General features: G+C 36.7%; 1 protein-coding gene across 1 annotated transcript in view; it reads right to left on the bottom strand.

Annotated features, from left to right (window-relative positions):
- The window catches only part of ADGRG4 (adhesion G protein-coupled receptor G4), a 78,117-nt gene that overhangs the window by 30,678 nt on the left and 20,518 nt on the right, over positions 1-26,921 (bottom strand). The window contains 11 exon segments of the mRNA XM_011382428.1: positions 3,249-3,383; positions 6,091-6,201; positions 6,203-6,254; positions 7,264-7,480; positions 14,976-15,094; positions 16,858-16,990; positions 18,480-18,643; positions 20,147-20,226; positions 21,451-21,490; positions 22,992-23,056; positions 24,768-24,862. Of these exon segments, the coding sequence (XP_011380730.1) occupies positions 3,249-3,383; positions 6,091-6,201; positions 6,203-6,254; positions 7,264-7,480; positions 14,976-15,094; positions 16,858-16,990; positions 18,480-18,643; positions 20,147-20,226; positions 21,451-21,490; positions 22,992-23,056; positions 24,768-24,862 (1,211 nt within the window).

The raw sequence follows: 26,921 nt of genomic DNA, 5'->3' as shown, positions 1-26,921 counted from the left end.
TTTTATTTATTTCTCTTACATACAAAATTGTGGCCGTTCAGGGGAAAGAAAAAGAAATTTTTCCTAACTCTCCACCCTCGGCACTCTAGGCTTAAGTTTTACCTATTTTACTTCTGAACCTTTACAGAAGCTATTCTCTCTGCCTGAAACACTACTCCCTCCTCCTCATCGTCTTTCATCTTCTAGCTCCTACACAACCTTAGGCCTCAGCTGACATCTCTCTTAGACTAGGTATTCCCTGATGTCCCAGATGAGGGGTAAGTGCTGTCCTTTATACTCCCAGAGCCTCTGTGCCATATCGTACATGCCTGGTGCTTTGTCCCTCTCCTCAAAAACTGCCACTAGTTAGGGAGTGGAGGAGGAGGTACATGTCTTCCAAGAGTAGTGTCTTATCAACGATTTTTATGGTAATGTGTTATAATGACAGTTAAAATTTTGATCAAATGATATAAAGGAAGCAGCATGAAAGTAACACTGTGAGACTCAGTTCTCATGGGGAAAAGGTAGTTAAATGGCGGCATCTCTTGTAAATACTTTTCAACAACTAGTGGCACAGGTCCCACTCTCGGGTCACTCCCTTCAATGTTGGAAACTTTAGGTTTCTGTTCTCACCCATCAGACTGTAAGTTCCATGGAGGCAGGCACCACATCTCTCTTGCTTACCATTGTATCTCCAGCACCATGCAAGACACATAGTATGAACTCAATAAATATTTGCTGACTCATAGAATATATAGTCAATAATATTGTAATAACTATGTTTATTTAAAGCTAGATGGGTACTAGACTAATTGAGGAGATCACTTCATAAATTATATAAATGTTTAACTACTAAGCTGTATACCTGAAACTAATATAAGATAATATTGAATGACAAATGTAATCGAAAATAAATAAAAAACAAAATGTTTGCCGACTGAATAAATAACTGCACGAATAAGTGAATAAATTGTGTCACCACCATCAGGTCCTTTGCTCTCTCTGGGTTTCAGTTTTCTCATTGGTATAATGAGGAGATGGAACACTATAGGTTATAAGGGCCCTTCCAGCTCTGAATTTAATGACACGCTAATTCCATTCCTTCTTCATAAGGCACTATGACGTCTGTAGCCTAATTCTGGCAAAGAATCTTAATCCCTTTCAGTGGAAAATGTTCATGAATAAAAATCACTTATTAGGTGTGAAACCTATGCAAAACAAGTTCATCTTTTATTCTATGAGACAAAGAGAAAGAAAAAATTATCAAAATAATGTCATCTCAGATGATACTGAGAAATTAGAAGCCTACCCAAATGGTCAGAGTGCTATGAATCACATTCTTAATTATTATTAGAATTTTATTCATTAACTAGCTTGTTCTGAGTCCAGTCTAATTTTTTTCCATTAAAAAAGGTCTAATAAATATATAACTACTGAAAACATGTTGGGTACCTAGCCCTGTGCTGGGTGCCATGAAAATAAAACATGTTAGAGCCATGACATATGCTATAACCTACTTGGAAAACTAGGCAGAAATATGAGACAAGAATACAATCGGGGGTGGGGAGCAGAACAGGGGCTGGTGAACTCCAGGCAGGTTTCCTAGGTGGGATTTGAGCTAAACCCACAAGAATAAATAGAATTTAGATAGGTAGAGAAGGGAGCGAATAGAGAATTCCAATGAAACAGAACATCTTGCAGACATAGCTAGAGATAATGCAGCATATTTGAATCAGTATGTGGTATGGGTATGTGGCATATTTAAGTTGGCCCAGTACAACCTCCTCCAAAATAACTGAATATTTAACCATTAGAAATTCATTCCATTTGATAGCCTCTTTAGAAAACACAAACATATCTAGGCAAGTTAATGTACTGATCTATTAAATATTAGAACTTTGGAGTCAGATAGCCTGGGTTTGATTCTCAGCTATACCACTTCCTAGCTGTGTGACCTTGAGCAAAATTACATAACTTCTTCTTCTAAGTCTGTTCAGGCTGCTATAACAAAATACCAAAGAATAGGATTGTTTATAAGTGACAGAAATTTGTTTCTCATAGTTCAGAGGCTGGAAGTCCAAGATCAGGATGCCCAAATGGTCAAATTCTGGTGAAAACTCAATTTCTGCTTCATAGATGGCACCTTCTTGCTGTGTCCTCATATAGTGGAAGGGACAATGGAGCGCTCTAAAACCCCTTTTATAAGGGCACTAATCCCATTTATGAGGGCTCCATCCTTAGGATCTAATCACCTCCAAAAGGACCCCCTTTCTAATACCATTACCTTAGGGGTTAGGATCTCAACACAAGAATTGGGGAGGGAGGGTACACAAACATTCAGACCACTACATTCTTTGAGTCTCAGTTTCTTGTGAGAAGTGTAAATGAAATATGAGATAATAAGTGCAAATATTAACAATTAATAGTTATTATCATCAACCACTTCATGTAAACTCTGACTGTTGCCTTCCCAACAGCTAGATGGGACAGAGCAGGGACAATGGGCCTTTTGGTAAGCAGAGCCCCAAGATAGGAAAATAAGAATAGCAATGCAAACACTTACATGGTGCTTACTATGTGCCAGGCAATATTCTAAACATTTTATATGTATTAACTCCTTTAATACTTCAACAGCCCAGTGAGGTACTTACTGTTATCCTGTTTTACATAGGAGAAATCTAAGTCATATGGAGGTTGAGTAACTTGCCCAAGGTCACACAGGTAGATTATGGCATAGCCAGCTTTAAATTTAGCCAGTCTGCCCCCAGAGTTCATGTTATTAACCACATTATACTGACTCTCTGTTTTAATAATGGATGAGGACTGGAGCCTTCAGGGAAGGTGCTGTGAAGGAACAACAAATGCCCACAGGCAAGTGTCCTGCTGGACACCACTCAGCTTCAAATAAATTGGCCTGAGAGAGTGGGCATGTTGGCATTGAGGAAGCCATGGAGATATGGGAGGAAAGCACTGACAAGCCAGAACAGCATTTCATCAGGAGAACTTGATGTTCTTTTCTGGCTTTAAAACATCTTGAGGCCTCTGTTTGGTCACCAGATAATCCTTAAGGTCCCTTACAAAGCCAAAAAGCTGTGACAGTTAAAAACTGTAGAACATAATTATAGTAGATGTTGATTCATGTTGAAGGCTGGGAGACTCGTGGAATAAATTAGAGAACATATTCTAAAATAAACAGAACACCATGAAAATAGCAATAGTTCATAATTACTATGAACAATCCATGATAGTTACCAGAGGCAAGAACTTACCTTAAAAAGTGAAGTTTGGCCAAAGAAATTAAACAAGATGGTCTGTAAGTTGCGAAGAAGAATTCTCTTCCTCAGTGATTTAGGCAAATATATGGAAGCCAAAATCCTCCCCAGAGGGACTTTGTTTAGGTAACCCTGCCATGAAATGCCAGGAAATGAAAACTAGAGTCATCACCCTTGAATTTGAAGTCCTCCCCATCTTCCACCCCAGCACTAGACTCAGTCCCAGGGTATTACGTGGAGTGCTGAAGGGTGGAAACTAGCTCCACAAGCTATGCTACACCACACACACACACACACACACACACACACACACACACACACACACACACACACACTCAGATCACAGGCTAAGATATGACCTGGTGCACATAGTCATAGACACACACACACTACCCTTTCCTTTCTAAACTTATCTTTGAATTTCTCTCCCTTTGATCTGCTTCCATCTGGGTATTCATAAAAGTGGAAAGCAGAATGGCAAATTAGGTGATTTGTCATGATTCTCATAAATAAAGGCTAGTCTTAAAAAACAGCCACTGGAAATCCTGGAGAAGAAAAAGCTAGAAAAGGAGGAGGCCAAATTCTGTGTATAAACTCTGCCTGATCTTTGAACAACATATGTACAGGACAGACTCCAAATAAAGATAAAGGAACTCAACTGAGATTTGAGCTGCCATCCAAGAGATGGAATCTACAGTTTGATTCCAACCAAATTACTTGCCTAGTATAACAAAAAATCAATAGCTTTTAGAGGAATGTAGTAGAATTCAGAGTTTCCACAACATAACATTCTCAATATCCAGGATATAATCCGGAATTTCTCAACATGTGACAAAAAATGTAACCCATTTTCAATGAAAGACAATCAATAGAGATCAACTCTGAGATGACTCAGATGTTCAGTCTTTAAAATAAAATATGCTTGCAATTCATGCAAAAGAGAAAATAATAGCAGAGAAACAGAAGCCCCAAAATTAAAATTCTAAAACTGAAAATATAGGATTGAAATTTTTAAAACTGCACTGGAAGGGTTCAGTAGTAACATGAAGATTGAGGTCAATGAACTTAAAGATAAATCAACAGAAATCATACTATCAGAAGAATAGATAGTAATGATATAAAACATGAATAGAGTCTCAGGGACCTGTGGAACAGCAGCATCAAAAAATCTTGTATATATGTAATTAGAGTCCCAAAAAGAAAGAAGAGAGGGAATAGTGAAGAAATAGACCTACATTTACACTAGTGTTTGATTTTTTTGTTAGAATTGCCAACACAAGCCAATTGGGGAAAGAAACATCTTCAACAAATGGTTCTGGAACAACTGGATAGCTATATGGAACAAAATGAACTTCAAACCATACACCACACCACACCTCACACCATATACAAAATTTAATTCAATTAATTAGGATTATAGTCCTAAATATAAAGCTAAAATCACAGATCTTTTAAAGGAAAATATAGGAGAATATCTTCATGACCTTCTGGTAGACAAAGATTTCTTGGACAAGTTGTATATTGTTATTCACAAAAGAACGAATTGATAAGTTATACTGCATCAAAATTAAAACTTATGCTCATCAAAAAACACCATTGAGGAAATACACAGGCAAGCCACAGAGAAAATATTGTCAAAACATATATCTGATAAATGACTTACATCCAGAATATGTAAAAACAAATGCTTACAACTCAATAAGAAGACAAAAACCCAATTTAAAATGGGCAAAAGATTTTAACAGGTACTTTACCAAAGAAGATGTACGGATGGCCAGTACAAAAATTAAAAGTCACTCCACATCACTGACCACTTTAGAAAACAATATGATAGGTTCTTACAAATTTAAACATACATATTATGAGCCAGCTATTCCATTTCTAGGTATGTATTCAAGATATATGAAAACATATGTCCACACAAAGACTTTTACATGAATGTTCAATGCACCATTACTCATAATAGCCCAAACCTGGAAACAATCCCAATGTCCATCAACAGGAGAATAGACAAAAAAATCTATGGTATATTCATACAATGGAATATTATTCAGCAATAAAAAAGAATAAATTACAGAAACAACAAACAACCATTATACTATGTGAAAGAAACCTTATATAATACAGTACATATTATATGATTCCATTTACATAAAGTAAACAGGCAAAACTATAATGGAAAAATATAAGAAATGGTGGTTGCCAATGGAGGCAGTAGTTTCAGGGATTGACTGGGAAGAGGGGTGAATTATATTAATGTTCTATATCATGATAGGAGTTTAAGTAACACAGATGTACACATATGTCAAAATTCAGAGAATGTATACTTAGAATTTGTACATTTCCCTGTATATGAACTTGATAATTTTTAACTATAAATTGTTTTGAGCAGGTGTTGGCAGCCTCTGGTGGAAAGGGCTCAGATTTTAAAGCCAGCCAGACATAAGTTTGAATCTTGGCTCAGTCACTAGGCTGTGTATCATTGGGCAAGTTTCTTAACTTCTCTGTTGTTACCTTATCTATACAAAGGAGACAGTAGCACAATGCCCAACATATAATAAGTGCTCCACAAATGATACCAAATAGTAAACTGACATTTGAGATGATTTCAGGTTATGGGGCCAAAGGTGGTATTGTACATCTCATAGACACCATTCCAGCCAAGGTTTTTAGCCTACTGAGGGTTATGTGTGAATCTTCCCTGGGATGTTTGTATTTTTATAAGGTTCTCTGGAGATTAAAATCTTATAACATACCTTCTCTTCCTCTCAAGGAATAAATGAATGAAGACAGAACAATACTTGACTGATTGGCTCTCAGATCCCTGAGCTGCACTCACCTCAGGGTCTGTGCCTTCCTTGTAGGAGTGAATACTAAAGGCCATGCCTTCGAATGTGTGGTCCACCCTCAGGACAGTCAAAGCCATGTTGGGCACTGTCAGATTTGCTGTTCTCCCCAAAAAACTCCATCTTGTGACCAACATGCTCAATTATCATCAGAGTTCTACAAAGAACCACAGGTAGAGAAGAGCACTCCTTTTTCATGTAAAACCCATTCTTAAAACATTTCCTTAATGTGAAACTTTTCTTTGAGTTTTAATCACTATCTTTATTTTGTTTAGGAATTATTAAATACTAGTTCTGGCTTTAGAGTCAGACAGACTGAGGTCTAAATCTTAGCTCCTCTAATTTCTAGCTACGTGGGAAAATAAAATAACCTCATTGAGCTTCCATTTCTTTACCTGCAAAGTCAGAGGTAATACTAGCACTCATCTCAAAAGATTGTCTTAAAGATTAAATGAAATTATTGTATATAAAGCCAGATCCTCAGGGCCTCATAAGCCAAGAAATTTGGACTTTATTCTACATGTAACAGAAAGCCACTGAGTGGTTTTAAAAGCAAGGGAATGACACAATATTATGTATGCATTAAAAGGTCATTCTAGCTGTTATGTAGAAAATAGACCATAGAGAGCCCAGACCAGAGCAGGGAGACAAATTAACAAGTTACTATAGAAAGTCAGCTGGGAGAAATGGGGCTAGGACTAGGGCAGTGGTGGTGGTGGTGGAGATGTAGAGTAGATGAATCCCAGGGATATTTAAGGGATTAAGAAACTATGTACAGTGCCTCACAAGATTTGGTTATTGATTGGTTGTAGGGTAAAGGAAGGTAACTAGATTTATTCTTAAGTTTTTTTGCTTGAGCACTGGATGAATGCATTTTATAGAAATGGAGAACATTGGAGAAGCACCAGAGTTGGGAGATAGATTGAAGGTTTGGTTTGGGGTAACTATTTATTTGGAAATTCGTTATCATTAAGGTTCAGTTAGAATTTGAATGCATCCTTTCACAATTGTGGTTTGAGTAGGATGACTCCATTGCATGGTATTAACAGCTTTCAATACATAGCTATCTGACCTTTAAAATTGGTGATTACTGTATGCAATAGAATTAATAACAAATATTTTAAGTTCCATTAAATAATTTATTTTGCCAAAGTATTAGTACTTACTCATTGCTTACTTCATGCAGATCAGATGCTGAATGGTTTTGCTTTCTTAAAGTAGCATCAATTATTTGTAATATAATCTGGGTTAGGTTCATGCTTATCTCATCACATTGCGAAATAATGGATAATTCAGAAATAATAATCTTTGTTTCCTCTTCATCCAGAAAGGGGAATTCATTTATCAAATTTAAAATGTGCTCTGCAACATCTTCTGCATTCTCTAGAGAAATAAAATTGAAACATAAAACCTGCATTAGTTAGTTTGGGACCGCGCTAGTCTGCTTCCTTTTCTTTAAAAAGTAAGGGCAGTTAAATGGAAATACATAGCAAGGTAACAAAGTTTACAGAAGGAAAATACTGGACTTCAATTTCTACAATAAATGGAATCTCAGAAAATGGCACATAAGTCAAGGTTTTATTCATTAAATCCTTTTAAAAATACACCAGGGGAACCTCCTTGTCACTGAAAAATTACCTTGCAATTAGATTCTAATTAAGTTAAGACTTTTGAGTATTGGATTGAGTTAAGGAGATACTACCTATACTCAAATATCAGCAAATATTCAGTCTATGTTTTCATAATCAAGGGTAGTGATTATGTTTTTATGTCAAGAATCAGCAGCTAACACACTCACAAAAAGCAAATATGGACCACAAAACAATAAAAAGGAACTTAATTAGATTTTTCTAGAGAGTAAGAACAATAGCTATTAACTCGCCTACTTTTTTCTTCACTTTTTATTATGGAAATTTTCAAACATGCACAAAAATAGAAAGAATAGTCTAACGAATCCCCATGTACTTCATGAATCACCTAACTTCAACAAGTGTCAATGAAAAGAGCTAATCTGATTTTATCTACACTCCCACCCACTTACCCCAACTCAATGATTTTAAAGCAAATCCCAGACATCATATCATTTCATCCATAAATACTTCAGTACACATTGAAGAATCTTTGTCATAACCACGATACCAATATCATATCTTCAAAAATTTAGCAATAATACTCAAAATCATCAAATATCCAGTCAGTGCTCAAATGTCTTTAATTGTCTCATAAATGCTTTTTTAAACTAGCACTTTGTTTGACTCATTCCCCACTTTTAAAGTTAAGAGCTTTGTTGAACACATACAACACAAATTAGATTTTAGTTCAATATAACCCATATAAAGCTGGGCTCCTTTGTGGCACCCTCCTAGTTTAAAGCACTCACATTCAACTGCAGTAGCCAAAATATAATGGCAAATAATTGAAAAATACAATCTGTTGAGAAAAATTCCAGAGAGATATTACGCTCATAACACACTTAACCCAGGTTGCATTATAAATAACTAACTCTGGGAAAACAAAATAATAAAGCATGAATATAATTCATTCTCTCTCTCTCTCTCTCTTCTCTCTCTCTCTCTCTCTCCCCCTCTCTCTCTCTCTTCTCTCTCTCTCTCCCTCTCTCTCTCTTCTCTCTCTCTCTCTCTCACACACACACACTCACACACACACACACAACTCTCTGTCATTATCAATGTAAATGAAGCAGTCTTAACTGAGATCCTCTCAACACCCCCACCCCTGCCCTTAACCATTTCCCCCCTCTGCCTGACAAGGCTTACATAGGAACTGAGTCAGCAGAGAATTCTCTGTGGATATGGAAGGAAGAGGGGAGATTGAACAAGTTTATACTAATTACTTTCAAATTAATATTTTATCCCTGTTACAGCTATCTTCTGATCAGTTAAACAAAGTGAGAAAACAACAAGACTAGGGATGGAAGAAAAATATAGCGTGTTTATTTATAGATCTTTCTACTGCTGTTATTAAATTGTTTAGGCTTTGTTATAAATGGGATAGGCAGAGGTGCCTACCTGGGGTCATTATTCTTTGGGCTGCAGTGGTGTGACTTCACTTCATGCAGTCCCTGCTGTGGCAGAATGAAATTAAACAGCAGACCACTAGGAGACTATTTTGTAGAAAGTAATTCTAGACTTTTCATCTAGAATAATATGGTTTTTAAGTAAAATTCAGGAGAAATTACAAAAAATTTGTAAGAATTTTAAGTCCTCAAGCAAAAGCAATAAAAGGAATCCTCTCTTAATTGTTGTAGAATAAATAGATCCGTATTACTCAAAATGATTATTATTAATCTGACAGTAATTGAAACAATCAAAACAATAATAATGTCTGTTATTTATTGAGCATTTTCTATGAACCAGTATTCTCATTCTCTAGTACTACATAATAAACCACCTCCAGATTTAACAGTTTTAAACAACAATTATTATCCCTCATAATTCTGTGTGTTGACTGGGCTCAGCTGAGCAGTTCTCCCTTGTGGTCTCTCATGCAGTTGCAGTCAGATGGCTGCTGGGACTGGAGTCATCTCAAGGCTAGACTGGGCTGAAAGTCTTGATTTAACTTCCAACTGACAAAGAGGGAATGAATTGATGGTGGGCATTTGGGAAACTAGATACTACAACAAGGCATTATACATACATTTTCTCATTTAATCGCCACAATAATCCTATGTGATGGGTACTAATATTATCCCCTGTTTACAGATTAAGAAATAAAGACACATAGGTTCTAACGCAGATTTTAATGCAGGCCTGTTTGATTTCAAAGCTAGTGTCCCTTAGTATCACTTTCTACTACAGCATTTGTGCTTTTTCCCCTTTTCTTCATCATGGTGTTGGGGCTTGGAACAGCAGTACTTTGCAGTTCTCCCTGATGTCCTGGGAATTACATTGTTCTGTCTCAATCACACACTATCTTGCCCTGATAGTGGGATGGACACAGACAGAAGAGAGTTTCATGAAAAGTTTCAGCCAACTTCATTAGAGTGTAATGCACCTTCAATACTATGGAGATAAAAAAAATTGAGCACAGCAAAGAACCCACAGACTTTTGAAATAAGGGTATCTTTTCTTTACAATATTTAGGAGTTATGAGAAATGAACATTTAAGTGGGAAACTGAAGAGTTTTCTCCAACCAAGATATCTAATGCTTGTCGGCAGGATTGAAAGCTAAAGAAAAGTGTTCAACATGAATATATTTTTCTTTCTTTTACATTGTATGCATTTTTCATTAAGCTCCTAATTTACAATGAGAAATATTCCTCCAAAGCTAATAAACTTAATAGTTTATTTTTCAGTTATATACATTATAGCCACTATCCACTATTCTCTTCCTCTGCCAATTTTCTTTTCATAAAGTGACTTCTGAAAGTTAATTTTCTAAAAATCCTGACCCAATGCAATACTCTTGTTGTTGTCATAGTTGTTAGTTAACTTTTTCTTCCACAGAGAAAATTCTATTAGCATGTCTAAGAAAAATGTGTCACTCAGAAGGAGGGAGGTCAGCATGAAACACAGACCCCCCCCCTCGCTGTCCACTCACTTCAAGCTGCAACACTCCCTATTGCCCTGACTCATGATTTAGAAACCATCAGAGCCTGTGCTTGCTCTTCTAATTCTTCTAGATACTCCTTGGCAAAATCTCGAATTTACATCTGCAAGGAAGACCAGTCTAGAAGTTCACTGCCTCAAGGCAATTCCCAGGTTCTTCTGCAGTGCCTACAATGCCTGTGCCTCAACTTCCTACTATTCATTGCGGGATGGATCCACTTTATGCAGTAGAGCTATGCCTTAGAAGGTGCGTATAAACTGAAGCTCTATGGGGAAAACCTTTATGCATACTTTAAAAACGCTGATAAGGAGGTAAAGGACTTTCAGAATAGTGCTGTAAAGAGGGGCTTGAGGAAAAGATCACAGAGAGACATCTATTACACTAGTCAAAATTAGCAAAGACAAGCATTCAAAGTCTTTGGTGATTGATGGGAAATTTTACAACAAATTGACATGCATTTATTCAACAAAATCTAAAGAAACTGTCAAGTACAGTGGGATGCCATGGCATTTGAGCTAAGAACCGCACCCATCCCCCACAGCTATGCCTTGTGGAAGAATTGTTCCATTGGGTTAGGCAGCCAAGTAGCAGTCACCTTCTCCCACAGCTCCCGGGAGTAGAAAAACTATTCTGAGTGGATTTGACAGCCAGTGAACATTGGCAGTTCTCATCTTTCTGACTCTGGTCTGTGGAAGATTCATACTGGGCAGTGGAAGCAGCTGAGTGCCAGCAATGAGTCCCCTTTCCTTCCAAATACACACACAGCTCCTGCTCCATAGGGAAGAACCTGGTGACATATCTGGTGAAGAGCACATTCACCATCACCACCACCCCCAAGCTTTTGTCCCAGAGGACAGATAATTTGCCCAGAGGAGGATAGGAGAAAGCCTCAAAGACTGGCAACACTGCCCCTACCAAGGGGACAGACTTTAATCGGATCAGACCATGGAGCAGTTTGTGCCCCAAGGTTTTGTCAAAAACAAGAGAACAATCAACTAGCAATTAGATAGCTAACAGCTGGGAGCGATACCAATAGAGGCAGACCAGCCAGAAGCTTAGCGGGGATAATAGAGAAAGAGACAAAGAATCCAGCTCCACAGTCATCCCTGGTGGTCAGGAAAATATGTACATGTCCGGAGGCTGTATCTTCTAAAGAGCAGCATCAGAAGATATACACTGCAGGGGAAGTAAATTTCACTGAGCTAGTCTAACCAAGGACTTTTTTTTTACAGAAATAGAAAAAACAATTCTAAAATTAATATGAAACCATATACACACACCCAAATAGCCAAATCAATCTTAAGAAAGTAGAACGAAGTCATCACACATCTTGACATTAAAATATATTACAAAGCTGCAGTAATCAAAACAGTGTGGTACTGGTATAAAGACAAACATATAGACCAATGGAACAGAATAGAGAGCCCAGAAATAAATCCACACATATACCATCAACTGATCTTCTACAAGAGTGCCAAGAATATACAATGGGAAAGGATAGTCTCTTCAACAAACAGTGTTGAGATATTCCCATAGAAAAGAATGAAATGGACCTTTGTATTATACCATACACAAAAATCAACTAAAAATGGATTTAAGATTTAAAGAAGTCTTAAAGATGTGGTACATTTATACAATGGAATATTACTCAGCCATAAAAATGAAATCTTACCACTTGAAACAACATGGATAGACCTAGAGGGTATTATGCTGAGGGAAATAAGTCAAACAGAGAAAGACAAATACCATATGGCCTCATTTATATGTGGAATCTGAAGAAAAAATAAACAAAACAAAAACAGACCCATAGATACAGCGAACAAACTGATGGTTGCCAGATGGAAGTGGGTTCAGAGGAGTGGGTGGAAAAAAAAAGGAATTAATAAGTACAAATTAGCAGTTACAGAATAGTCACAGGGATGTAAACTACAGCCTAGGGAATATAGTCAATAATATTGTAATGACTACGGATGATGTCAGATGGGTACTAGATTTATCAGGTTTGATCACTTCATATATAAATATCTAATCACTACATTGTACACCTGAAACTAATATAATATTGTATCTCAACTGTAATTGAAAAATTAAAAAAATATTTAAAAATCAAAATTGTTAAAAATGAGCAAAAAACTTAAACATTTCTCAGAAGAAAACATACAAAAGGCCAATAGATATTATCAAAAGGCCAATAGATATGTGTTCAACATCAGTAATCATCAGGGAAATGCATATTAAAACCATAATGAGATATCACTTCATAACTGTCAGGATGGCTATTATCAGAAATCAAGAGATACATGTTGGCAAGGGTGCAGAGGAAAGGGAACCCTCATATACTGTTGGTACAGCCATTATGAAAAACAGTATAAAAGTTCCTCAAAAATTAAAAAATAGAACTACCATATGATCCAGCAATCCCACTTGTGGGTATATATCCAAAGGAAATGAAATCACTGTCTTAAAGAGATACCTGCACCCCCATGTTCATTGCAGCATTATTCACAATAGTCAAGATCTGTAAACAACCTAAGTGTCCATCAAGAGATAAATGGATAAAGAAAATTGATTATACACAAATATATATATATTTAATCACACACACAAATATATATATATATATTTAATCACACACACAAATATATATATAATCACACACACAAATATATACATATATATTTGTGTGTATGTGCAAAAAAGGAGAATGTGTGTGTGTGTGTGTGTGTGTGTGTGTGTGTGTGTGTAATTCAGCCATATACAAAGAAGGAAATTCTTCCATTTGCAAGAACATAGATGAACCTATAGGACATTATGCTAAGTGTAATAAGCCAGATGTAGAAAGACAGATACTGCATGATCTCACTTATATGTGAAATCTAAAAAAATAGTTGAACTCACAGAAACACAGGATAGAATGGTGGTTGTCAGAGGCTGGGGGAGGGGGAAATGGGGAGTTACTAATCAATAGGCATCAAGTTTCAGTTAAGTAAGATGAAAAAGTTCTAGAGATCTGCTATACAACATTGTACCTATTTAGTCAATAGTCATGTATTATACATTTAAAAATTTATCAGAAGGGTAAATCTCATGTTAAGTGTTGTTACTACAACAAAGTAAAATTAAAAGAAGAAAGAAAGTAGAGTAGCCATTTCCAGAGGCTAGAAGGAGGGGTAAAGCAAGAATGACTGCTAATGTGTACAGGTTTCTTTTTAGAGTGATTAAAATGTTCTGGAATTAGTGGTGATGGTTGCACAATCTAGAGAATATTCTAAAAATCACAGATTGTACACATTAAATGGATGAGTTTTATGACACATGAATATCTTCATAAAATTTTTAAACTACATTGAGATATCAATTTCTGCTTATCAAAGATCCAAAACTCTGATAACATGCTGTGCATGATGAAGGTGTTCTGAAACAGGTACTTTCATACCTTGCAAGTGGGAGTATAAATTGATGCAACTATTACAGAGAGCATTTTGACACCATCAAAAGTATGATTGAGCCAGCAATTCTACTTTTAGGAATTTATGCTTCAAGAATACCCAACTTGCACAAAATGACATATGACTGATATCTATTTCAGCAACTCTTTAAAAACAAAATGTTTTTTTAACAACTTAAATGTCCATCCATAGGAAACAAGTTAAAGAAATAAATTGTGGCATAATATAATACAGCAAAAAAATATACTAATATGATAATTTCTCCAAAATATTAAGAGGAAAAGAACAAGGTGCACAACAGCATATGCAGCATGCTTCAGTTTGTGTACAAAAAAGGAGAATATATATGTATATGTATATGTATATGTATATGTATATGTATATGTATATGTATATGTACGTGTATGTGTATGTGTATGTATATGTGTTTCTGTATACATATACACATATGTATGTATAAATTTCCTTATAGATGCATAAAACATCTCTGTGGATATTAACTGAATGGCTGGGGTCAGCAGTGGGAAGGAAATGTTTTACTGTATATTTTTTGTTTTTTCAATATTTGCTTTTTCAATATTGAACTATGTGAAGAGCTTTCTATTAAATTTTTTTAAAAATTAAAATGAAATGAAAAATAATTATAGCCAAAAATTATAAAATAAAAATTATAAAACTAAAAACAGTGATACTCTTAACTTATCATGCCCAACTCCTACCTCCACCAACATTTTCTGAAGCTGGGTTTCTGTAAGGTAGATTTTTCTACGTGAGGGTTTGCCTATACTGTCTCTGATCTCAGGTCCAGCAGACCAACTGAAGTTCCATTATTTCTCCAATGTGTACAGAACAGTCTTACCATCACTGATAGTAATATTAGCAAGATTCACAATGTTATCAGGAAGTTCTTGAAGCAACTTGCATTGTTTATACTTTGGTTTTTCCCACTGAGATTTGCCAGTGTCGATACTGATTGAGCTGAAAAAGAGAAGAGAGAAGAACAAGCTTTCTCATTGGAAGATGAGGCCAGAATAGTCTCAAAGCAAATGGTGAAGCAAATAGTCATTAAGCAAATGGCTTATCTTTGGCATGCCTCTCCTTTGCCCACTCCCAGCCTCCTGCCTGAGCTAGCAAAGGCAGAAGCCCAGTGCTTATAAAGTGAAGAACATTTTGCTCTTGGGGAGGAAGTGAATCTAATGTCCCCATGCAGGAGGTATAAACAGGCAAGAGAATTTGAGATGGGGCATGGCAATGTCCAGCAGATCAAGAGTCAAGGCAGAGATTTTGCTGCTCTGGACATGACTCCTTACCCTCACTTTCCTTTCTTATCCTCATTTCTGTTAGAATGTGGTCTCTATCTCAGCATATTAATTTATTTAAGGCAATTAGTATAGCATCCTCTGCAGCTCATTGGCTTTCATCATCCATCCTCCTCTATGCCTCATCCAATTCAAATCAGTTCATTTCCAGTCAGTTAATGCATTTATTGAGCACCTACTATGTTCTAGGACTGGTAGTAGGTAGTGAAGACAAATAGGAGAGATCTCGTCCCTCAGGGAGCTTATAACTTGCTGGTTTGATACTGTAAATGTAACTACATTTAATAGGCAAGATATGAGATGAAAAGTTGTATAAACAAGACTGAATCTATCAAACCACTAAGCAAGAAAACTTATTTGCAACTTTTGAGCTAAGCTAGTTGCTGAAAGGACAGAGATGGAGAAAGCACCCCACCCCAAGCAGAGCAAGACATGAGTAAGCACTCATTGAGTATACAATAGCAAATCATCCTTTTTTGACTAAAATGTGGTAAAGAAGGGAATCATAGGTCTTCAGTACTGTATTCAAGGGTATGTACTTAATTAATTAGTCAATGTGGAACCAGAGTGAGAGAATGACATGATGGCAACCATACTTTAGGAAAATCATGCTGGCAGCAGTATGGAGTATAGCTGGGGGTTGGTGAACAGTCAGAAGGCAAGGGGACTGTTCTAATAGTAGGCAAAATGTAGTGGCAGTGGGGTTGGAAAGGAAAGGCTAGATGTGAGCTCTGATTATGGCCATAAAAGCCACATAATTTGCTGACTGATTAGATGTAGGGAGGAAGAGGTAGACTACAATTAAAGATGTTGTCCTCCAAAAGAGAGCTTTTAAGCCTTTGTCAAAACCTGCTGTCCTTCTGGTCTACCCACTTAACTTAATAATATAAACCATTAACAACAGAAAGTAAGAGAAAGACTGATGATTTTAAAAATGAAAGTGATAAAGTCAACAATAGAAAAGCAACTTAGTATATTATTATGGCCCATCAATGAGGTAGTTTCTGAGGCAGTTTTTCAAAGTGGTCCTTATGAAGATGAATGTGAAACATGGAAAATGTTGATAAACCACTGAATGAAAGGATAAATTCCATTATTGATATGAAGACAGCGATTACCACTGCATAAAACTTAAAGGAATGCAGTGAAAGGCTAGATGAAAAAAAATATGCCTACCTGAAAACAACTGCATTCAGGTGGTGGGATTATAGGTGACTTTTTCTATTTTTTCTTCTTGAAAATTTTTCTGCAATGTTATTATGTTCCATTGTATGCTTAAGTAGGTCCAAAAAGTGAAAGGAAGACTGGAAGTAGAAGAAAAGAGGGAGGAAGCATACTCAGACAAATGACATAGAAACATGCCCCCCAATAAGCAGATCTTTGTGTATCTGAACTGGCCATTAGAACTTGGCTGGTACATACCAGATTCTAGTAGCGTTTTCAGCCTCATTTTTTAGGCATCTAGTTTGGGCTGTCTCAGTAGGGTTGGTTAAGAGCCACTTATATGTACCTTTGTATTTAGAGACTGTCTCATCGGCTTTGCACTTTCCTGGTTCTACGGAGAAGATATACGCACATTTTAAAGGGCAAAAGGTACTTAAAAGTATCATGAACATCCATTACAACCCATCATTACTACCCTGCACACAAATATCAGCAAATTAAAAAAGTAACTTTTTCTATCAGGCCATTTAAAGCAGGCTTCATTGAAAGTAGCATTAAATGGAATTCTTTTTAAAAAAAATAAGCCTCCCAGTACAACCTCACATTTAGTCCTTTTCATTAAAACTACTAGTTGACTGGACAGGTTTCTTTGTTTATGTTTTTATTTTTTTTAAAGATACACATGTTTTGAAAACAATTCAAGCCACACAAAGAGGTGTAGAGTGAAAATCAAAAGTCCCACCTGCCACTTGCCCTCCTTCTGAAGTATCCACTGTTAATAGTGTGAGATGCAATGATAGAAGACTAAAAGCTGACTTCTCATTCTGGATGTCTCCTTCCTTCTTAATGGACTCTAGGGTGGATTTTGTTTTGATAAACTCAATGTATCTGCCATCACCAATATAGACAGGGGAGCTCTTTTCTGATGTTGGTGCTGAGGGCAAGGTATTGCTACCAAGTGTTGTCACCTTAAGGCAGATGTACCTATGTTAAATTTACGTGATAAGCTCCCAGTTTTTACTGACCACTCACTGGGTTTGTGATCCAATTCCAGAAATCTTTCCCTCAGGGGTTATGATCCAAGAAGTGGCCCAGCCAGCCTTGCCAAGCCATCCTAGTCTCCTCCTCTGAGTGAAGATGGAAGATGCCTTCAGCTCAATCTCAAGAAGCTGCTCATTTGCGTCATTTGCATAGCAGTTCTGCATGTGGCTTCAACACTTCTCTGCCTTTCATCTCACTCTCATTCACAGTCACATACTGCCCTCTGCCACCTAATTAGTTTGTTACCAAAGATTGTGCATTCTAATGCCTATGTGTGTTATCTTGGTTAGCTCAATACTTTTTACCACAGTCTGTTGGGGAAAAGGAAGAAAGCCGGCAGCAATGGAAAGGAGATGGAGAAGCCTAATAGCTTTTCTCTTTTACCATTAAAGCCTTGCTAATCTAAAAAGAAAATGCCCATGAGAGAAATCCTAGACTGCCTCTCCAGATCACTTTCCAAAATTAATAGCCTGGTTAAATCAATCAATAAATTACCAAGAATCTATTGGGCAGCTGTTGTGTGTAATGAGGAAGCTCTCCAGGTCTCTGGTATTTATGCAAGAGAGACAATCTTTCTACTCCATTGATGGACTGGTCACTGATGAAATCCAGAGCTGACCAAGTGTCTGGTAGCCCCTATGGCACTCTGTGTTTTTTTTTTTCAATAACCTCTTTTAAGAAAGGTAGAAAGGTTGTTAAGGCAGGTAAGCACTGAGGACATGGAAAGGAACATAAAGACCATTTCTTTCCACTTTGAACTCAGGATCTCTTACTGTGTATGTATTATAAGCTTTATAATTAGGGGAGTGAATTCATGTGGAAATACCCCCTCAAGTTACCTAGTTTTTTCACTGCAATATATTCAGACTTTACTAATAACGTCAATTGATCTCCTGTGAAGTTTCCATACATGAAGTTGCCATGTATTTTACTTTTGATCCTACTGATCAATTCGGTGGTTGCTAAAGAAGAATTGGCTTTTATGATGGCCTGACAAACACATCTAAAAAAGCAGAACAAAAGAGAAAGATGTTGCAATTATGTCAACAGAGTGCAAATTGACCTGCTGTGATGAAATTCTATACAGATGACTTAATCAGTAGTCCATAAATATCAAACATTTTACAGCTAGTAAGTGGCAATTCTTAAGAAATAATGTAAGACAGCATATTGAAATCTTCTGATAAATTTTCTCATGCCCCAAACAACTCAAAACCTATTTTTAAAAGGTCAGCAACATTTGCATTATATTGAAATTGACTAGCCATGCTAATTCTCTAAGACTTTTTGATAATTAATAGAGAAGATGAAGTATTCAGGATTTATTACTTCAGAGAAAACATTTAACCCCTTTGGTCTCCAATTTATCCACCATTACTACAATAAGGTAAATAGGTACATGCTCAATTAATCTATAAAGATGTGTTCTACAGAAGGTTGATTTGTATAATAGAATAATAATAATGATAATGATAATTATAGTAGCTAACATTTGTAGAGCTCTTGCTCTACATGTTTTGATTCATGTTATCCTCATAGTGCTCATATTATCCCCACTCTACAGATAAGGAAACCGAGCCTTAGCCAAGGTTACAAAGACCTAGCATTTCATTTCTAAATGCTCTTTCCAATAAAAGATATGTTATGAATGAATGAGGCTGTCATTGACCTCAACTTCTGTAGTGAGGTCCTCAAACATTCAAAAACCTTTACTATTCCATTATATAGCACATTTCAGATTCAAAAACTTACCCATACCTTTTCTCCATTTGTAGATGCATCTTTTTGAAGAACACATTTCCTATGTTTCCTACCAGCTGTGAAAAGCTAGACGTGCCCATGTTTACTCAAAATTTCTCTCTATGTCCAATCTAAACCATGCCTCCCCCTCCATTGATCCATGTTTAGTGAAGTCCCTGCTCATCCTACACATTTCATTTTGAGCCTATCTCTTCTCAGCTTTCATTGTTCCAGTCTGAAGAGGGCTCCTTTTTTTTAAAACTTGTCCTTTTCCTGCAACAGACCCTCTATTCTTAGCACCCTGAATATTTCAATGACTTTTCCATGAGCCTTCTTTGGCTATATGTTCTTCTTGAGTTGTATCAAGAAGGGTAGCAATAGTTAGTGTTCTGGGAGGAGCTGGACCATGAGTCTGAACAGGACCAAGGATGCTTTCCATGTTGTTTGTTCAATTTCCCTGCTCTGTATTTTTTGGACTTTTTTGATGACAACAAACACTTTATTCCCCCATTCCAAAATTATGACCACTTTGGACCCAATTTTCTCTTCACTACAAAGAGGCAGCAGACAGGCTACTACACTGTGCTGTGACCAACCGAAACAACTTATTTCATGAAGGCAAGAGCCCAATTACAGCCTCTGTAAAATAACCACCAGGTACTTTGATCTCCTCCTGACAACTCTGACCAACAGACTGCACTTACAGAATTAAATGGAAGGAAAATCAGAACTAAATGTACCAGCTATGAATAAACCGAGCTCCTACCTGTATAGTACATAGGAAATTGTAGCCATCTCTTGCCCTTCTCTCTGTTCCAAATAATGCAAAAGAAAAGTACATAGCCACTGAGATCTTTAAACAAACGTCACAACTGAGTACAAGATTTATTGTCAACAACAACAACCATAATTATACTTTATATTTATGTAACCCATTGCCATCTTCAAATCACCCTTAAAAACATCAATGCATATTTAGTCCTCATACCAACCCTGTAAGGTGAGCAATCCACATATTGTCACTCCATTTTCTATGTGAGGAATCTATGCTCAGAGAAGTTAAATGATCTGCACAGTACCACACAGCAGATGAGTCCCAGAACTGGTAATAGAATCTAATCCTTCTGGATCTGAAGCTTAACATGGTGATGACAATAGTAGACAGTACCAAGTATTTATTATGCTCTATGTCCTGTGCTAAGCACTTTACATAAATTATCTCACTCTATCTTTCCAACAGCCCTGTGAGGAACCATAATAGTGTTATCCTCATTTCACAGACAAGGAAACTGAGGCACAGAGAGGTTAATTAAGTTGTCCAAGGTCTCAGTGGAAGAGTAGGGATCCTAACCCAGGCAGGCTGACTATAGGGACAACATTATCACTAAAAGTCTTTTACATCTATTATTTGAAGGAGATTTTAGTTATGTCATATTATTGATCATGTATTAAAAAATTCTGATTCAGCTATTTACAAAAAGTATTTTAAATGGTATAAATAATTTGGAATGCATTGTAGGCTTGATTGTATTTTGCATATTCAAAACATTTATCTCATATTTAAATACCTTAAAAGCTGTGTGCTTACTAATCTTTTTAGAGTCTAACATTGTAAAATTTTTGGGCACTGGAATAAGTGCCTGAATTGGGACAAGAATGATGAGAGATAGTTTGTCACACTCTGACTTCAAATATACACAAATAGAGAGTGAATTTATCATGTGAATGCCAGTCTTGCAAGCAACTGCATCACTCTTGGAAGAACCAGGCTTTTTTGCAAGAAGTCCACAATGTAGAATTTCCATTTACCATTTACAATCCTCAAGTCATTCTATACTCCCATAGCCCACAAAATTTGCCTCAAAAAACTGTCATATAGTTCAGAAAAGCTGAGAGTGGTTTCCTTAATGGGTTCTTGTGTAGAACTCAAAGAACTTCATGTATTTTAACCTTAAATAATCACAAATGAGCCTGGCCTGACAATACACACCTGGATGGAAGAGCTATTTACTTATATCTGATCAGGTATAGGATGAGATACAAGTATATTTCTTTTGAAAAATTACTTACAAAACCTCGGTCCATGGTTATTTCATCCTCAGAAGTGTCTCTGTATCAAAAGCATCAAAAATTATAGAAAGATGAAATAGAGTACCAAATGCACAAGGGCACAAGTTCAGGAAAAAGACAACTCTGAGGCAGAACAGTAGAATCCCCCATCTTGGAATATTCAAATGATACAAGGGCTCCAGGGAGACACTTCAAAGAGCTTGGTCATTATTTGCATACCAAAATGATGGTAAGCCTTTGACTCAGCAATTTTACTTCCAGGAATCTATCCCATAATAGTAATAGCAAGGGTGTATAAAAATATAGCTGCAAGGGTGGAAATAACTGAAATGTCCATTACTAGGTAATTGAATAAATACACCATGACACACCCATACAAAAGAATGCTATGCAAACATTAAAATGAATAAGTTAAATCTGTATATGTTTGCCTGAAAAGATGTACATGATGCATTCTAAAGTAAGAAAAGAAAATTGTAAAACAGCATGTAGAGTAGGATTCCATTCTCTTAGTGAATGCATGGCAACAAATCTAGAGGAATAGGTAAAATAATTCGTTAACCAGAGTTCTTGGAGGGGGGTGGGCAAAGGCGGGTTTCTGGAGACTTTCACTATCCCAGTTGTATATTTCTGTAAAGCTTTAAGATTTTACAATAGCTACATATAATTTTTGTAATAAGGAAAAATAATTGACACAATTTTTGAAAAGAATGTTGTATACTCCAGACACCCCAATTTCCTTTTAATAACCTACCATAAATTTACTTCCATTGCTTTCTATAAACCTTCTTGAACCTATTTATATTTGAACATTCAGTAGAAACCAAAATCTCAGCGTGTGGAAGATAAGCAGTCACTTTTACTGTTTTAAAAATCAGTTTCCTATGGTATACCAGAGCCATGACTATTTTTCAAAAAGATTCTTCTGGATGTTTCTTTAATAGAGGACCGGTATGTGTGCAGATAAAGAGCAGAGGGAATATTTCTCCGATGACCAATTGCTTCTGTCATGGTCTCCTTGATACTACTTAGTACCTGCGATTTCACTACGATCACCTCTCCAAATTTGTGTCCCAGGCACGTCTTGGACTAGTCAGCATTTCTCACTTTAAACATTTCAAGTTCCCTTTATAATTTCTAATTCCTTAAAGTGCATTATCTAAAATTAAAAAGCCTTATAAATCTTCATGCATTGGCCATTCCGAGACTTTTATCCCTTTAAGGCATGATTTTTTTTTTGTCTAAGTCACAGAATCATAGCATTTTAAAACTGAAAGGGCCATTAGAGGGAACTGAGTCCAATTCCACTGTTTCTCCTGCATATTTTCTTCTGTTTTGCTCTCGCATAGGCTTTACACACTACAGTAATGATACAAATTTCTTTCTCATTCCAAAGAGAACCTACATTCAGAAGGAAAGATGCAATTCAAACTGCAGCAGTCCCTACATCTCGGACAAATCAAAGGAAATCACCTCCAGATAGGCAGACCCAGAATGCCCTCAAACTGCCCTTTGACCTACCATACATGACATTAACATACCTGCTTTTAATTTGAATAGTCAGATTAGTGAGAGCAAATTCACTGTCCTGAAATATAGACTTCAACTGTAAAAGACAAAACATATCAGTTTTAGTATTCCTTTATTTAGTATTCCTCTCTTTAGTTCTCCTCTATCTTAACCCAGCAAAGTTACCTGCGATGATGCGATCATTAAGTTACATTCATAATTTCAATTGGTTCAACATTTCTATGTGCTCCACTTAGTTTTTACCTGCAGTTATAAGCTGAATTACGTTCCCCCAAAATGTATATGTTGAAGCCCTAACCCTCTAATGTGACTGTATTTGGAAATAGGGCCTTTAAGGAGGTTATTAAGGCTAAATGAAGTTCTAAAGGTGGAGCTCTAATCCAGTTGGATTGATGTCCTCATAAGAAGAGGAAGAAACACCAGATCGATCTCTCTCTCTCTCTCTCTCTCTCTCTCTCTCTCTCTCTCTCTCTCTGCATGCATACACACAGACGGAGAAAAAGCCATGTGAGGATACAATGAGAAGGTGGCCATCTACAAGCCAAGGAGAGAGACCTCACCAGAAACCAACCCTGCCGGCATATTGATATTGGACTTCCAGTCTCCAGAATTATGTGAAAATAATGTTGTTTAAGCCACCCTATGCATTATATTTTGTTATGGCAACCCTAATGGATGAATATACCAACCCATTTTCAAGCACTTATAATCATGTCACGTACACTTGAAAATAAATGCTGATGGGAAAAGATAGGAAGCAGACATGATCATCTATTGTTGGTGGAGTTACAAGTTGGTATTACCTATCTGGAAGGTCACTTATCGATAACTATTCAAATGTGAAATGTTCATGTCCTTTGATCCAGCAATTCCAGTTCTAGGAAGTTATCCTATAGAAATACTCAAGTGCCCCCCCAAAATTTATTGCAAGAGCATTATTGTCTGCATTGTTTCCAAATAGAGAAAAAATAGAAACAACATAAATGTTCACCAATGGATACCTGGATTTAAAAAAAAAATGCTACAATTACAATCATCTAGTGAAATCCCATGTATGCATTAAAGTGTATGAGGTAGATCTATATTTCTCATCATGATTATGCTCAAAGATAGATGGCTAAGTAAAAAAGAAGTTGCAAAATAGCGTAATTAGTAGGACTCCAATATTTTTGTAAAAGAACATACATGCATCAATGTTATTGTATGTATAGAAAAAATCTGAAAGAATATACTTCAAACTGTTAAGAAGAGTTAATACAAGGAACAATATTAGAGAGACAACATTTACATTCTGGGTTTCAGAATTCAGTTTCTGGATTTTTACAGAGAGTATCTAGTACTCTTACTATCAGAAAAATGTAAGGATAAATAAAACATTTATTTTGTAGGAAAGAGAAGAAAATAAAATGCAGAAAACAAAAAAATATTTAAATAACAATGGCATAGACTTTGTTATATCTGCTCTCTTACTTTCCTCAAATAGGAAAATTTGGCAAAGATCCAGCATTTGTGTCAGTAGAGGGAAATGTATAGTTCTAAACAAATTAAAATATTAACATTCTATAAAAGCTTTCAGCATTGGCACTATGAAAGAGAAACCACATACATACTCATGGTGATGATTACAGAGTGGATAGATTTGCAGCAAAAAAATGTCAAAACCAATTAGCTGTGAAATGCATTATGAGTAGAAAAAGCAAAGCTCAGTTTTAATAGTCAGTCTTTGTCATATGTATACATATTCACATATTTTATGTATACAGCAAATATTCAAAAGATTATTTTACCCAGTTTCCTGACAATTCATTTACAACACTGGTAATGGGGATCACTGGCTCTTCATTGAAGACAGAGAAGTTCATTTTAATATTGTAGAAGGAAACTGTAATTTAAAATAAGGAGATTAATTTTATGCATCTAGTTCAAGAAATTTAACTTCTGTTGATTTGGTCAAAATTGCTCTTCATTTTAAGGAAACCAAACAATGAAGTCTCATTCTTAAATTTTGCTTGATTTCAAGGTCAAAAACCAGCACTTTTGGCTTCATATTCAAAAGCAAAACGGGACATAGCTTTTCATTTTTGCTTTAATGATTTGGGCAGTTCCCTGATTTATACATAGTTGATAGGCATTCCACAAATCTCACAAATCCTCAATTTTCATTAGCCAACAGATTTATAGTCCATATAATGACCAAACTGAACATTATCTTAAAAGAATATTTGTCCCAAAAAATATTTATATTTTTCCATGCCATTCTCTCTGCTTCAAGTTTTCCTCTGTGGGTCCCTCTTTCTTTTGTCTGTCTTGTAAAATTTCAATTTTAGAATGTTGATAGTTGAAGGAACATCCAAAATTTGAGCAATATAGAAGCCAAATATTCCTTGGCCACTGATAAGCATTCCAAGCCAGCTGGAGGCGAAGATTGGAGAAGGCTGAGACTTATATAAGAGGAATTCAGAAGAGGCGGAAAAAATGGCATAGATGATAGAGGCTTTGTTCATCCCTCTTGTGACCAAATCAAAGTTGTGACAGAAACACGGAGCAAATAGCAAGCAAAGACACCTGGGATCTAGAAGAACAGAAGCACTACAACTAGGGAGAGAAATAAGAAATCATCCTGCAACTGCATAAGGTAAGAGGAGGTGAAGACATGAGGCTGCCCGGTGTGAGCGGTACAGAGGCTGCGGCCCCTGCAACTGGCAGCTGCAGATAACTCTTAAAGAGACCATGTTGGCGTACGGATATTCTCGGTGATGGACTTGCTCGCTCTGAGCATCAGCACAAGGTGAGCTGCACGGGGAGCTCCAGAGACTTACAGGGGACACTGAGTTGTCAGAGTGAGGGCCAGAGGTGAGGCTCTCTCCCAGACAAAAGTGCCAGCAGTACCCATTGTTCCTCTGTTGAGCCCTCCTCCATCCCAGTGTGTGGACTCAGCACTCTCATAGCTGAGACATCATCAAACTGGATGAGAGAGGTCACTCTGCCCAGAGGATTCCCTGAAACTCTGCCTCCCCCAACTCACAGCCCCACCCAAGCCACATCCAGTTGTGTCCTTGGCAAGACCTATGCTCCTTGCTGAGCAGCGCTTAGACTCACACTGGTGGCAGTTGGCCTTGGTTTCTGGCATCGCCTCTCAAGGCAACTATAAGCACAGTGTCTGTGGATTGCTTGCTGAATCTTAACAGGTGGACCTGGAGGGGCACAGGCTGGGGCTAAACTTGGCCTGTGGCTGAACCTCTCTCAGGACTGTGCCACTGGACACCTACTATGCAAAGCCACACTAAAAAGACTGGGAGACTTAGGAGCCTTGCTTAGTACATAGAAACAGACACAGAAAGGCAGCCAAAATAGGAAGACAAAGAAGCAGAAACCATATGAAAGAACAGAACAGAGATCCAGAAATAATGGAGTCAAGTAATCTAACAGATGCAGAGTTCAGAACAGTGGTTATAAAGATGCTCAGTGAACTTAGGGGAAGTGTAGATGAATTCAGTGAGAACTTCAACAAAAAGATAAAAAAACGTAAAAATAGAAATGGAAATTATAAAAGGGAACCTGCCAGAAATGAAGAACACATTGTCTGAGGTTGAGGGTATATTAGAGGGAATTAACAATGAAGGAAGAAGAAGATCAAACCATCGATATAGAGGATGGGGAAGCCAAGGACACTCAATCATAACGACAAAGAAAAAGAAGCCAAGACTATAATAATAATTCAAGGAGCCTATGGGACACAATTAAATGTAAAAATGTCCATGTCGTAGGGGTACCTGAAGGAAAACAAGAAGTTGAAGAGCTATTTGAAGAAATAATGATGGAAAACTTCCCAAACCTGGTGAAGGAAATAGACATACAACCCTAGGAGTCCTAAGATAGATGAAACCAAAGAGACCCACACCAAGACACATTATAATTAAAATGCCAAAGGTTAAAGAAAA

Source organism: Pteropus vampyrus, unplaced genomic scaffold (assembly GCF_000151845.1).
Source record: "Pteropus vampyrus isolate Shadow unplaced genomic scaffold, Pvam_2.0 Scaffold472, whole genome shotgun sequence".
NCBI classification, from domain to species: domain Eukaryota; kingdom Metazoa; phylum Chordata; class Mammalia; order Chiroptera; family Pteropodidae; genus Pteropus; species Pteropus vampyrus.
This window is presented reverse-complemented; position numbering and strand designations above follow the sequence as displayed.